This window comes from Phasianus colchicus, chromosome 1, assembly GCF_987193195.1.
Source record: "Phasianus colchicus chromosome 1, bPhaCol1.hap1.1, whole genome shotgun sequence".
Lineage (NCBI taxonomy): Eukaryota > Metazoa > Chordata > Aves > Galliformes > Phasianidae > Phasianus > Phasianus colchicus.
This window is the reverse complement of record NC_143436.1, coordinates 55611769-55627261: the sequence shown is the minus strand read 5'-3', so window position 1 is coordinate 55627261 and position 15493 is coordinate 55611769. Positions and strand designations below refer to the sequence as shown.

The 15493-nt window shown below is 38.8% G+C and overlaps 1 protein-coding gene across 3 annotated transcripts in view; it reads left to right on the top strand.

Moving 5' to 3' along the window:
• The first annotated feature begins 1236 nt into the window (after window positions 1-1236).
• The window catches only part of STAB2 (stabilin 2), a 77936-nt gene continuing 63679 nt past the window's right edge, over window positions 1237-15493 (top strand). For 2 of the 3 annotated variants that reach the window (XM_090143702.1, XM_031589737.2), the window contains exons 1-7: window positions 1241-1601; window positions 5084-5217; window positions 5974-6089; window positions 10294-10379; window positions 11558-11627; window positions 13833-13928; window positions 14188-14313. In XM_090143702.1, coding sequence (XP_089999828.1) covers window positions 1518-1601; window positions 5084-5217; window positions 5974-6089; window positions 10294-10379; window positions 11558-11627; window positions 13833-13928; window positions 14188-14313 — 712 coding nt within the window. In that variant the 5' untranslated portion in view covers window positions 1241-1517. Of the gene's footprint in view, window positions 1602-5083; window positions 5218-5973; window positions 6090-10293; window positions 10380-11557; window positions 11628-13832; window positions 13929-14187; window positions 14314-15493 lie in introns of all 3 variants that reach the window. The other variant, XM_090143708.1, reaches the window with a different exon arrangement.

The window sequence follows — 15493 nt, the reverse complement described above, 5'->3', positions numbered from 1 at the left end:
GCTGAGTGCTGGAAGCCAGGATGCAATGCATCCCACTGCCCATGGAGTGGAGCCGTGGGTTGCCAACACTCAGGAGAGGAGATCCTCCAAAGTTCTGCCCTTCTGGAGAAAAACCTGAGTGAATCTTTGGATCAGACCAGATCATACACTGTATGCAAAACAGAAGTAAGGTTAAAGGCCTTGACCTCAGAAAAAAAAAGGGGCAATTCTCAGGGCCGTACGTACTGTCAACATACACGTCGCAACTGCTGGCTGCTATCTTGTCTGTACAGACAAGAAATGATTTATTTTCCTTACCATATAGAAGAAAGGAACAGAATCTGCTGAGCATGCAGGAAACATCCTGCCCTGCCGAATACTACCAGCAACTTTGCAGTACTCCCTCAGAGCACCTAATATGAGTACATGAATTTGTGTATAATATATGTATCATCACTGAGTTCTTTAGAAAAAAAAAAAAAATCCTATTGTTCAAATAATAGGTTACAATTGTATCAGGGACTGTATTTGTGGTCTGAAGGTGAATGCAGCATCTAGCCCTGACTATAAATAGAAATCTGTCAAAAAGGCAGGAGAGAGTGCTGTACTTACAGCCACTGTACTTCTGTCAGAAACATAACCTAACCTTGAAACACAGCTTTGTATGAAAGAGAACTTCCAAACTGACTTCAAATGATTGAAAAACCAAATGATATACAAAACTGGCAAACCAGACTCAGCCAAATCATCAGTAACTTGAGAAGCATGAAAGACTGCCCCTACAAGACCAGCCAGAGCAGCAGAAAAGAGCAGCACTGGAAAACATCCACAGAAGTCATTTTTGGCAGTGCAAAATGTGTCTACTGATCCTCCTAATAATGTGCAAGCAACACTGTTAATTTTAATCTGATTAGTTTAAGAAAATAAGACAAAGTAACATATCAAATAAGGCAATAAGAAAAAGTTCCCCTTTTTTTATCCAGCTAACCAAAGCTGGAAGATGTGCCTTTGGCCTCCTGAGATAAAGTCAGAATTTCTTTCCCAGCTACAGTTAGGGGCCCACCCTTGTATTATTAGGGCTGATAAGTCAACTTCCAGAGAGCTTTGCTCTGCCTGAGAACAGCTAAGTAAATGGAATGATAACAAGCACAGCAATTGCTCCAGTCTCCTGTTCATGCCCACCTAAAAGAAGAAAACATCTTCTGTCGTAACAGTTCAGTGTCCTTGCTTTTTACTGTCAACAGCTTCAGAGAGAGGGATAAATGGACTGAGCCCTGTCAGGATATCCTGTCATTCAGCTAGGAAGGGTTTTCCAGCTTTGCAGTGAACACTTTCGACAAAGACACCGCGTTTTGGAATTTTTCCTGTCTTCACGCAAGCTTCACATGGTCTATCTTTCACTTATTTTCCATCAGGAAAACAACTGTCCTTTTATATTATTCTCCTAAGTGTCTCAAAGAAATAGTAGTTGCTTTAGATCCTAATTTTAGTACTCATGTCTACAGGGATCTGAAGAAAAACAATTCAAATTCCTCACAATGGAAAACAATCCATTAATTTTATACTTTTTGGCTTTTTTGGTTGCAATGAAGCTGCATTTGACATCACAAGTCCCAGATCAGGTAAGAAGCAGCTTTTTATTCAAATGCTGAATTGTTTGTGCCTCTGTTGCACCATGGGAGTGTCTGTTCTTTCACTGATATAGAGAGAACAGTAACAAGGTACTGTACCTTATGGAAGAAAAACCACCACTTCAGTGGTTGCTGATACCATAAGGCACAGAATTTCAAACCGATAGCTATATAATTCATCCGTCTGAAATAACAGAAATGTATCTGTTTGGTCTGGCTGAGAGTTTGACTCAGAGGATGTGTCAAGTATGCCGAGAAAATCTCTAATAATAGCAAACCTTGCAAAGATTGTAGCTGGCATTCAACACAAGCAACAATTTATATGAATTTATAAATCAGAAGAGGAAAGTAGAAATTTTGCCAGAGTAGACATTAACCAGTCTACCAAATTCAGGGAGGGAATTCTATTTCAGATTGATGTTAGGAAATTCAGCCACTGAAAATAATTGTATAATGCTACAAATCTAAACAAAGGTTTTGTAGGCTTTTGCGGAGCTGATGTATATTTCACAAAATCTGTTTTCACCACCCTTGTATGAAGCAGAAAGAGTTGTTCTACAAAGCTGACCCAAGAGTTTGTCAGATAATTGAGATAACTATGCACTCATTTATACTATCTCAAAAAGTGATGTTCCAAATTACTGCATTCTGGAGAAGAAAAAAAAAAAAAAATGTGTAGAACTGGAAATAAAAAGACAGTGGGACAGTGAGAAACTGGGGACAAAAAAAAAAAAAAAAAAAGCCATCCAGTGGAAAAGACTTTGTTAAGTACAGACAAGTATGTGGGACTGTGTTGTACTTTCTCTGAGAACTGACACATCCTTTTTTTTTTTTTTTTTTTTTTTTTTCCCTAATGGCAAAAAAGAGAAAGGGAGCAAATAGGAGAAAGTGGAAATTACACTACTATTTTAAAATAGTTTAGCTGGTGGAAGGGAAAGGGTATAACTTATTTTTTTTATCTGTTATCTTCTATAATATCTTTTTCAATTTTCTTGTTCCAAAAATAAGATTTTGGGGGATCCCGTTTTGATGAAAACTGATGCAGTGAGATAATTGCAGGTTGTCCTATCAATGGATTTTCAAGTCTAAACTTCATTATTTACAAGCCCAGCAGTTCACATAATCTCAAAGTCTTGATGGCTTCACCCAAATACCTGTGAGGAGCATGGCTTAAGTAGAACTTGGTTAAAGATTTGGGAAAATCAGCCAAGGCTCTGATTTTAGGATGATCCTTTAACATTAATGTTACCGGTTTGACTAAGTGGAAAGGAGCTGAGGTGTCTGGATTTTGTTTTTATGGCATTGGTCCTTCTTCTGGTGCATACAGATCTCTCACTGAGGCTGGGCCATCTAATGCCTTGTGACAATCAAGGCTTTGAAAGGCTTCTGCTCAGAAGCTGCTGCTTGGTCAAGTGTATCATCAAGATGTATCTGCATTACAGCTCAAAAATCTGGAGAAGGGTCTCCTTTTTAATTCAAGAGTTCCTGAAATGCCTCTGCACTGCACTAAGAGGTTTCACCACCCAATTATAATTCTACCTGAAAGCTGCCCAAATCAGATTTCAACAGTACGCTTATAAAGACTGAAAACTGACAACTAAGTAGATCTTGAAATGTACCTACAAGTGGGTGATCAGAATCAAGCAGAGTTCCTCAAAGCTTGTGTAACTAAATCTCCTTATCAGTGTCTGAGACACATCCTCACAATCTTCCTTACCGAAAAGTGCTGCTGTCACAACGATAGGAAGGACAACCAACAAAGAGGGGAAGTCTGTGGAGTGAGGACTTTGTGTCTGTACCAGGGTCCAGTACACACAGAAACCCTACCCTGTGTGCCAGTGTATCTGCCAAGGTCAACTGCAAGCTTCTGCAGAATCCCACACGTGCTTCTTAGCACATGCAACGTAGAAGAGCAACGACAGGAGAATAAAGCAAAACATTCACTAACAAATTACGATAGACACAACATACCACACTTGTCTCTCCTCAACTGACCATTCCCAAATCAAAAAATTGCTTGAGCTAAATTTTATGCTAGAACCTTCAGTGTCCTGTATTAATTATACTCTTCAAGTATAATTGTCCTTCTGGCTTTATAATAATGAAGCTAATTTATAACCTTAACAGACTGCTACTAACTTACAAAAATATTTCAGAATGAATGCTGCTGCTATAACTGGCCCCTACATGCATACATACACATAACCATGCACATACGCAGTGGGCAGGTACAGTTTTTCAAGATGAACATTAAGCATTTCCTTGGGTTGATCTGGCAGCAGTTCAGACATTGTCTTAATTGACTAAGTGACTAGTTAATTGAAAACCCATTCAGAAATTTCACTTCAGTCATCCTGGATCAGATAGGAAGTCTGCTGTGGTCAGTACTGCTTCAGTGAGTTGGTATCTTGAACAAGAAAATAGAGCACTTCACAATACTTCCTCTCCTGTAATGATAGCTTCATTTATTATTTTTTGTTGGCTCTTTAAAACTGTATTTTGTATTACCTCACTTCTCTTCACTGTGAATTATGAACTCACTTCTAGAAACACTTAATTGGAAGCCAGCAGAGGAAGCCAGCATTAAGTGGGGCTCAGCAAAGTCAGAGTGACTGTTTTAGTAGCAAGAAGCAGACCATTTTTGGTAGATAGTTGTTTTCAAAACTTTCATTTCTACAGCACAAGACACAGTACCACCACTGTGATATTGCCGTAAGCCTTTTCTCCTTTTTGACATCATCTCAATTCATTAGTAAGGTTTTGCATTCCTGAAACTCCAAGGCAAGGAGGGTGAGCCTTGGTATTTAAGCTAGAAGTCTATGGTCAGGTTTACTAAGCTGGGTTGTGGTTTTCTCCAGGTAAGGAAATAAAAAAGACAAGGCTGCGATTCTCAGTGTGCTCCAGTGGGATCAGTTTGAAATTACCATCCTCCCATATCCTCCAGTTCAGTACAGCAGTGCTGATAAGAAGACATCTCCATTTTGAAAAGACCAAAGGCTTGTGCCATGTTCAGCATGTGCAGAAGCACAAGCATTTTCCTCCACACCTCATGTTTGGTTTCACCACTGATACAGGAGACACTTGCCAGCACGTATTCCTCTGTCCTGCTTTGGGATTGTGAGGCAGTTTTGGAATTAATAATCCATAGGCTGTTGCTCTCTTGGTAATCCCTCTTTTAAGACTGCTCGACTTAGCATTTATTGGATAAAGTGTTGTTGATAGAAATAGTGTTTATCCTGCATGAATGTATCGAATGTACTTCAGGAAGAGAAGGCTACTGAAAAGCCCTGGTGAGTGATACACTGCCTAGTTCAGCCCCAGAGCTGTGGTTCATATCTGCTGACCAGGACAGAGCCTGTGACTGAGAATAAAGCTGAGCTACATTGGTCACTTGTCAGCAAAGCCACTGGAGGTAGAGTTAGATCAACTAAGACACCCTTTCCTCCTTTTTAATTAATCTTTTCCTAAAACAGATGAAGAAGCGATGTGATCAAAAGCTGCTCGTTCAAATGAAAACTCAATGTACACCTTGCTCTCTAAACCTTGAAACCCAGTGCCCTGCTGGCTACATCAAAATTACCAATGGGACAGGGATACCAGACTGCAGGTATTTCTTCTGTCAGATGTTTTTACTGTGAATACTGTTCTCAATGGATTAGAATAGATTGATTTGTATTATGAACAATCTGTCCCATGCGATTTTCTTAAGGAACATTGAAGTTTATTTACAGACAGCATTTGCTGGCTTCACCAGCCCCAGAATTCAAGCACCTGTGTCTAAAGTTAATCAACAAATTATATCAGTGGCAGATAAACACTGATATAAATGTCTAAGAGATTTTGCTTTGAGTGGTATCATAAGATGTCTTCCTTATTTATTCTGCATACTTCAGATGAATTATAGCATACAACAGATTTTTTAAACTGCCAGATATTGCGTGGAAGTGTAGACAGAGCAGGAAGAAGTATCTCAAAAGAAATCTGATATTTTTTGGAACAGAAAAGCAGCATTTAGGGAAGATGAAATAAACTGCTTTGAACTTAGCATTTAAAAGAACCTTGATACTAAAAAAAAACCAAAAAAATTAAATGCTACCTCAAACCCAAATAGATAAAATTGCTTTATTAAGACTATAGAACTGAATAAAAGATAAATATACTATGCAAAAGACGTAGCTGCAAGGATGTTTTTAGCCCTTAATATGCAAGTATATTTCGATGAAGGAAAAAACATTACATTGATACAACTACATTTAAAGGGCTCTTCTCTGACATTTAAAGAGAAGGAGGAGATAAGGAATTTCATTTTTCCCCACAGAAGTCTTTTATGTGCTTTAGCATTGTTCCAATTTCTTTTCCTTAGGTATTATCTAGAAATTAGATCACACAGTCTTTCTTTACCTGGATGCCAGCATTCTTGTATGAAGGAAATTCAACAACCAGAGTGCTGCCAGGGATACTGGGGCCCAGACTGCATAGGTAAGCTCTTTTCTGATAAAATTTGAATAGAAATAAAGAATTGGTTTTTCTTGCTTTCAGAAACTATTTTCATAAGAATTATGGTTTTCAGAGCTAACTACAGGATCAGAAATATACAGCACTATTTATCCAAAAATTGGAGGTTTTGGAGAAAAAAACAAAACAAAACAACACATATCCAGAGATTTTTTTAGAAAGAATAATTACCTGAACATTTCCAAAAATTCAGGGAGCTCCATGGATTTTGAGATCTTCAAAACAAATAATTTCAGCCAATGTCTGCAAAACGACTTTTTGCATATCACACAATAGCTGAAGTGGGCAGGGATGACTGGAGCTATCTGGTCCAACCCCTGTTCAAACAGGGCCACCCAGAGCAGGGTGCTCAGACCATGTTCAGGTGGCTTTTGAAGATCTCCAAGGAGGAAACTCCACAACCTTTCTTGATAACCTGTGCCAGTGTTCCAAAACCCATTCAGTACTGAAGCCTTTCCTGATCTTCAGACAGAACCTTCTGTGCTGAAGTCTGTGACTACTGTCTCTTGTCTAGACATTGGGCATCAGTGAAAAGAGCCTAGCCCTGTCCTCTTTACATCTTTCCTTGGAGTGCTTAAGGACACTGATGAGATCCTCCTGAGCCTCCTTTTCTCCAGGCTGCACAACCCCAGCCTTCTCAGCCTCTCCCTCCAGAATAGATGCTCACATGCCTTCGTCATCTTGGTAGCCTTCCATTGGACTACTTCCAGCATGCCCACTCCTCTCTTGTTCTGAGGACCTGGAACTGGACCCAACATCCCACATGGGGCTTTGCCAATGTTGATCTCCTTCAACTGGGAGAATCCCCATAATAGATTTTGAAAATGGAAGTTTTCAAACAGAAAATTTTCAAGTTTTAATGTTAGGTCAGAAATGTCCTTTCCTGAATCTGAAGTATTTCTCAATATATTTAACTCTTTACTTCCTGATCTAGAAGGGTCTTTTCTTTCAGTTATTTTTGCACAGCCATCAAAAGTTCAAGGCCATTACTCAAGAAGCGACAATGAGGAGTGCCACTCCTCCAGCAGTCCCTTCCTCAGGAAGAATCTTTCAGCATCTCCACAAGTACTCTAAATTTCAGGCTACTGAAACAAGCACCAAGACCTGCAGAGGATGTTTCCCTGCCCACAGAGAGCATTTCCTGCTTTAGAAAACAGAGTCAGTGTCCGCTTCAATATCTGTAAATTCTTTCTGTCCACAAAATAGATAAATAATCTTAGCATGGCCCACAGTATGGTCTAAATAGCAGACATTTATCTACTAAAACAAAATAATAAATAAATATAAAAATTTTAATTCCCATTTACAGCTACTTCTATAGAAATAAATAGGAGTGTAGAGTGTAATGCAATCTTCCTCTGAAGATAATCACTTGTGCAGTGATTTACCATTTTCCCAATGGAAATGGAACTTAAGTGTCCAGAGGGAGAACATTTGATCATCCCATATGTTAGGGTGATGCATGAGGCCACGTGAGGTGGATGGGTGTTTTTAGAATGGACAGTGAGTTCTGCTTTGCTGCAGACAGAGGGTGCAGCAGCAAGGAGGCTATAGAGGCAAGGAGGCTCCCTCTTCCTTCAGGCAAGCTTCCCAGCCTCAAAAAGCCATGTTTCTGAAAATTAAGGTCACAGAATTGTTTCTGCTGTCATTTGGAGGAAGAAAACAGCTCTCTGCATTATCACGATCTCTCTAAGAATGTGCAGCATGCTTTGAAATGTTTGGAGGAAAGCAGGTCCTTCCTGAAGCTGAAGAAAAATCCCTGACTACGAGTTTACTTCACCTTTGACGTCTAATGGCAATGACAAAATTAGCTCTTAAATAGTGCTCTGACTTCCTAAATGATAGCCCTTACTGCTGAACATGGTATGAATGAAATATGTTTTGTCTGCATCCTTTCCAACCGAGACCCTTAAGAAATGAGTAACCTCTTTCTTAATAGGCATCAGGAAAAAGGGATCAGCACAGGGGAAAAGAGCACAGCCTTTTAGTACTGCTGTCTTGCACCTGCCCTGCCAGAAAATAAGTGACACCACCAGGCCACAAGAATATGTCTTTGTAGAGAGAGTTGTTTCCAATGAGAGGTCCTCTCCATCTAATCCAGCCACAGAAGCCAAAGCTGGTGGAGTTTTTGTGCCCAACATAAGTCATTGATGGGCCTCAGTGGAAGCTACCCCTACCCCAGCTCAGATTTCCACTCTGGGCACGTACTTGCATGTCTCAGTACTGCTGTCTGTGGGGATCCAAATGAAGATAAGTAATCCAAGAAGAGGCTGCCCTTGAAAATAGTTAGGGAAGCTGAATTAAGCTCTCAGTTCACCCAAACACTGGGGTTGGGCCAAGTGACAGTACCAGCATCACTGTATCCCATCTGTGTCCCATGTCAGAGTCCTGGTGCTGCCTCCTGCAGCCCTGGGAGCAAGGGGAGAGGAAGTGCTTTATCTGCCCAACCAAACTTGTTGAACAATGCGTAATGTGCTAAGCTTCTGATAAAGCTGTCTCTTGCTGGTGGCAGCAAAACAGGAGACAAGATGTAGTGAAGACAAGGGGAAGTGGAATGAACACAAATTGTAAACATTCTACTGTCAGCAGTTTTGAAGTATAATTTCCTGGAATTTGTACCTTAAATGCTTCATTTTCTCTATCTTTGCACACTTTATAGAAGCATCAGAGCAGTTAACATTGTTTTCATTCATAGCAAACATTAACGAGTTTGTATCCATGCAAGTACTAAAGATTGCTATGCCTGTCACACAGTGCCCAGAAAACAAGATTCACTAAAAGCCACTTTACAGATTAAAGTACATGTACTTATTGTACTTATATGTAGTTTAACTCATTTCATCTCATCTCTTAATACACACTTCTATTTCAGCAAGTATAAGGTAAACCAAACTTGAACATCCATCTTTAAATGTACTGATTATTCCTGAGAAGCTTAGAATTCTTCCTGGATCTTCAGAACCAACAGATCTTAGAGATTCAACATTAAGATACAAACAGAAAAAGATTAACAGATTGATACAAAGCCGAAGTCCTCACTAAAATTTCTTGCAGACATATGCACATCCACTTAATTTTTCATCACTCCACCCAAATCAAATATATTTTCATGTGAACTTCCGTATCACTTAACCATCCTAAATCAAGATTAAGTTCCACAGTGGTGGCATAAATCCAGTGCTGCCTACTTCAGCCCGCACAGATCTAACCAAGGCTCTTCATAACCAATAAATCTACCAGAAAGGTACAGCAGAGCAACCTCAAGAACAATGAGAGTTTGCTACACTTAGTCACCATCTGTACAGGGATTATGGTACTGGATGGGAACTCCAGCTACGCTGACAGCTTACAGGAAGGAAGGGCTTATGTAAAGAAGTTAATAAACTGCGTTCACAGAGAGGCTTCACAACTTAAAAATGAGGATATTCCTACAGGGAGGAAAACGTGACAGAACAATCTGAACAAAAATACTATTATATGTATTTTCTATAGGTAATCATTTATTTAAAAAAAAAAAAAAAAAAAAAAGTGAATATTGAAAAAGCTCAGCCAAAAATCAACTACTTTGATTTGGTACTGAGTCGCTCCTTCTCATTCTTTCTGTCTGGCTAGTGTTTGTGGTCACACATCATCTCACTTGGTATACCACCACCTGTAACCATGGTTTTAGCATCTAAGTATCTGAAAAACATAGCACATCTTTGGCACTTAAGTTTTACAGTAGCCACAGCCCATTAGGAGTGAAGCGAATTGTGAGATACCCAAATCTCAATTTCCAAGAGGATTTGAATCAAATATCACAGTCTGATGGGAGGTCCCAGGAAGTACTTTCCAGATAGAACAAATACAATTTGGGGAGACAAAAATAATGATGCATTTTGGAATAAGAAGACTATTTTTTGTGATTTTGTGATTTTGTGATTTTGTGATTTTGTGATTTCTGTGATTACTGAAATAAGTAATTAAATAATTTTTCTGTACTAAAGAGGGATGCTGGTTTCTGCTGAAGTTGAATTCCTAGCGGGTAGATTCAGGTGGATCAAAACAGTAGCCATCATCTGAGGTCTCTGCCTGGTACAAAGCTGCTTTGAGGTCCTCGTCTCTAATATGCAAGGGGAGCAGAAGAGCAGAGCAAGGTGACTGACTAATTGTTGACTGTCATTTCCAGCGTGTCCAGGAGGAGCTGCATCGCCGTGCAATGGGAGAGGACACTGTTCCCAGGGCTGGAACGGAAATGGAACATGCACTTGTCAGGTACAGCCTTTCTCTTAGAGTAAAAATGTAACAGCTGCATTTAAGTATAGCTAGGGAATAACAATGACTACTATTGTATAAAATAACACATTACATTTTATTGTAAACTAGTTCAGAAATAGCAGAGGTAGACCACATGGAGTTCATTTTGCTTAGTTTACACTAAACTTGATAGCATTATTACTAGAGACTTAGACAGGTTCAGGAGAAATTATTAAAACACTCTTCTACGTTTAGGCTCAGGGGAGACCTACTCTCTACAATGATCTGAAGGAGGTTGTAGAGAGGCGGTGGGTGGTCTCTTCTCCCATATTAACAACAATAGGGCAAGAGGGAATGGACTGAAGTAGCACCAGAGGAAGTTCAGGTTGGATATTAGGAAACATTTCCTCTCAGAAAGGAGTGGTGCTGCAGTGGCACAGGCTGCCCAGGGAGGTGGTGGGGTCACCATCCCTGGTGGTTTTCAAGAACAGTTTTGCTGTGGCACTGAGGGTCATGGTCAGTGGGCATGGTGGGGATGGGCTGGTGGCTGGACTAGGTGATTGTAGAGATCTTTTCCAACATGATTCTATGATAGTATGAATCTTGAAGCATGTGGTTTGAGCTCTTCTATTCTTTATGGTGTGTTACTACTTATGATTTTTTGCCTTAATTAGAAAGAATGTGTCTTTGGGACTGTAGTCTCAGTATTATGTTTCTTTGTTGGGAGTGTAATGTGCAGTGCTTAATAACTTCAGACAAAAATATTTTAAAAGAGAAACACACTTCACACTTTTCTACTTCACCCAGTACTTACTAATCTTTCTTCTACACCAAAAACAGATCTTTTGGGGACATATGAAAAGTAGACAGTGAAAAATAATCAGGAAATACAATTTCATAATTACAAGAATGATTTCGGCTTAGGCTTGATTATTGTTCTCTATTGTTAACTTGAGAAAACAAAAAAAAAAAGTAGAGAGAAAAATTATTCAAAAGACAACACTTTCTTGAATACCATAGTCAGTCAGTTCTGATTTGCTGACTGATGTATTTTCTTTTTCCTTAATGGTTTAGTTGTTTTCCTTGCTGTTTGCTTGCTTTTTGTGGTTAAAGTTGTTGCTTTCAGGCTGCTAACCATATATCTACCTGTATATAGATGACAGATACAAGATTTAATTTCCGCTCTGTATTTACAGAAAGGATTTGCTGGGACAGCCTGTGAAAAATGTGCTGAAGAACATTTATTTGGTCCTCAGTGCATATCAGGTGAGTTGAGCTCTCTCAATTGAAATGGGGATAAGCAGGTGAGCGCAAACTATTTTCAGACTCTAAAAAATCACAGTGAAATGGGCAAGGAGCCCAAGGTTTCCCATCAAGAGTTGCTCTGTGCTTCAGGAAACACAACAGGGAAAGAAAATGGGCAGCTACTGAATCGCTCATTCAGAAAGGGGCTGGATTCAACTCAGAGCTGTGCAGACAGTGCTGTCAGTGTAGCACTACAACAATACCCTAATATTGTCCTTAATGTCTTTGTTTTGGCCAATAGTAAAAAAAAATTTGGAGTTAGAATAATTTTTATGCTCCTGCAGTAGGGCCTTCTGTTATCCAGTCATGTGAACAAGTTTTCATTCTAAATGAAATGAATCTGTATTTATTTGATCCAAATACAGGAGGTCGTTATGGCATTTGAAATATTGGGTGGGAATATATCAAATGTATAATTTACAATGGCTTACAAAGTTTTAGTTTGACTTTTAAATGCACCTACTAACTAGAACTTCTGTATCAAGACAGGAAACACCCATGTGGCATTGAAATTAATGGTTCCTGATTGACATCCCTCTCCAAAAATTAATTACGTTGTCACTGGATCCAGTTCTGTTTTCAATCTCCACAATATTCTCTGCCACACAGCTCCATAATTCTTTAAAAAGTGTGAAAAAGCATGAGTTCATTGATTTTATAGTCCTTTTTTGATTTGTTGATTGTTTCACTGGTTGGCCATATTTCTTTTAGAAGCAGTGGGACACTGAGTGAAGGATCAAAGCTATTTGGACTATTTAGTATGAAAATAGATCACCAGTTAATATACAGTATTCTCCTATTTTACCCGTTTCTTAATTTTTATTTACCTTTCTCACCCCTGCTGAGCATTAGGCATATTCAGAAAATTATCTGAAGAAAAAAAATTACTAAGAGAGGTCCCTTTCCCGAGTGGTAATATTTAACTCTAAGTAAAATTTTCTTAAGATTTGCATTAATTACACCTAGAAAGAGTCGTGAACAAACTCAGTTCTACACTAATCCTATACCCCAGCTGACTCAAAGGCACATTTGTCCACTGGATGCCAGTGTTGTTACACAGAAACGCAACTAAGCCAATGTTTTCATAAAAATAGAGTACTTGAATGAATTCAATATTGGAACTGTAATTATTTTCTGAGCAGCTACCGGAGGATTCAATGACATATTAATTTAAGGATCATTTTACACTTCAGCTTTCAGATATTTGAGCTCATCCAAGCTTTTTAAGTATTTATAAATACTGTACATTTGTGACTAACTGCTTTTCCACAATACCTTAGATGTTGCTAATTGTTATAGCAGGAATAGTAAGATGGGTAAAGCATTGCTAATTAAGTACAATAGGTGATTTGCAAGAGCCCAGGCTATGTTTGTAGAGGAGGGGGAAAGTGTATCACTGTAACTTAAAGTCACCAATACACCTTTATACTTCTTGGCCTTTTTCAGTATAACTGTACAGGGCTTTTTCTAAAAGCATTGTAATGGTAATTGAAACAGTTATAAGGCTTTTAAGAAAACATGGGGTTTCAAAAACAGCTTGTAAAAGGGCCTTACAGTTGACTGGACTCTGAATAGAGAGTTATGTGTGCATATTTTCACAAGGTTTGTAATCAGATATAGCAGAGTAAAGGAACAAACAGGACCAAACTAAGTGCTTCAGACCTAGTTCCACAGAGTGACCAATTATCCTTTTAAGTAGATTAATTCTCTTTTGGAAAAAAAATGTCACGTTACTCATTTTCTTCTGTTTGAAAGGCAGGAAAACAGAATTAAAGCAAAAAATAGATATTTGCTACTCATTTGATAACAGTAATAAAAATGAATTGTTACATGTTATATTCAATTTGAATTCAAGATTGTATGTTTAATTTTTCAAGTCTTATTGTATTAGCAATGAGCAAGTTTAGTGTTTCAGGCCCTCAAGCTGTTATCAGACTGCAAAAATCAGAATCTGTTACTTGCTGATGTATGCAGCTGTAAGTACTGATTTTTTCATTAACAGAAAACTATAAATTTAAGAACTCAAGTCAAAGCTTGGTTTTGAAAATTGCACTTGGTAATACTTAACAGCTGTTGACCAGGACACTATTTGCTACAGGTAACCACTAAATACATCTTTCCAAGTACCATCCTGAGTCAGTAAATCCAATCACTCTCTCCATCTAGTTTGCAACTGTGTTCATGGAGTATGCAACAGTGGAATCACGGGAGATGGAAGATGTACTTGCTTGTCTGGATACCAGGGTCCCAGCTGTGATCAACGTAAGTAGCCTGTTTTCTATATAAGATACATTTGACTGCTCTAATACATTTAGAATTGGTAAGGACAGGCAACCAAACATGCAATAAAACTCAAATCCTGCTTGTGAGCTGCCATAACCATTATCACCCCTTCAATCACAATAGTAGTAGGATTTATGATCTGCAGATCAGGAGAATTTTCAGCTAGTAAACTGGAGGATAGAGTGTCTCCTGGCACAATATGCAGACACAGCTTAATCTGTCACCCTCTGTCTTTCAGCAATAGCTGAATGCAAGGCATTGCAGTGCCCTGCAAACTCAAGATGCACCACCTCGGGTGAGGATGGCAGAAGACTGCAATGCACATGTCTACCCAACTACCACGGAGATGGTACAAAATGTGAACGTGAGTAATTTTCATCTACGCTAAGTTTTTTGGAAACAACAGCATTAATATTTTAGTTCACATATTTAGTATACTTTTGAAACAAATCTCACCATCATCATGACTTAACTGTTCTTCAGTGCATTTCCCAAAGCAATCTGAGATACACAAACCAGATTCCTTCTGCATAAAACTAAACACTAAAGTACACTCCAGAGGCACACCAGTCCAAAAATCAGACAAAATGCATAGTGCTTTGAAATGCATATTGTGGATACTAGGTCATCAGTGCTTACAAATCCACATCACTTGCTAAAGTCTGGCTTCAGTTTTCTTTCATAAAAATCAACATCAAGGAGGGGTCTGTACTGACTGACTATTCATCATATGTTGGCTCAGTTTTATCATTAAGCATAAACTCCATAGAAAAGTTCAGTTTAGCTTTCCTGTTTTCCATGAAACTAAGATAATGGCATCTCAGTTAGAATAAAAAATCTGCCATAAAGTTTTTTTCATAGGTTCCTCAGCTTGCTGCTGAATACTCAACCGTATTGCAAGAACCCAGATTTTATTTCTTCTGTTTACAATATATCTTGCAGCATCAATTCCTCCTTCTAGACAAATTTCAGTGAAGAATAAAATGCTATATTTGAAGCTGGAAACACTATTTAGTAAATGTTCACTTGGAAAATCAGAAGTCCTTCTTATTCTATCCAGGAAATTTACAGCATGTAATTCAATCCTCTCAGTCTTGAATGCATACCATCCTTTCTGAGCACTCTTGAATACCACCTAAGAGGAGGACTTCAGAAAGTGACTCCTCAGGGAATGCAAAGTCCTACTGACAGGCAGCATAGACAAGCAACCAGCAGAGAAGGATGCTAATATCCTTACCCTCCAAGTTTTGTAGTGACGCAGTCCATGACAGTATTGTTCCTCTGCCCAAATGCCTTCAAATACTGGGATCATCTGTGGCTTAAGTCAGTGTTACACATCTGACTAGCTGATAAACAGAAGACAAGCAGCTCTAGGACAATGAAGAATGTAACAGAGGACAGCAGTAGCTGCCTCAGACTCAGCTTGGAAGTGGTATTGTTCCTGGATAGTTTGAGGGTATGAATGTCTATGTAAGTGATTTTACACTGGAACAGAAGAGAAGTCTTGACAGAATGAAGCTGGGCATTGCCAATTCTCCCAGTCC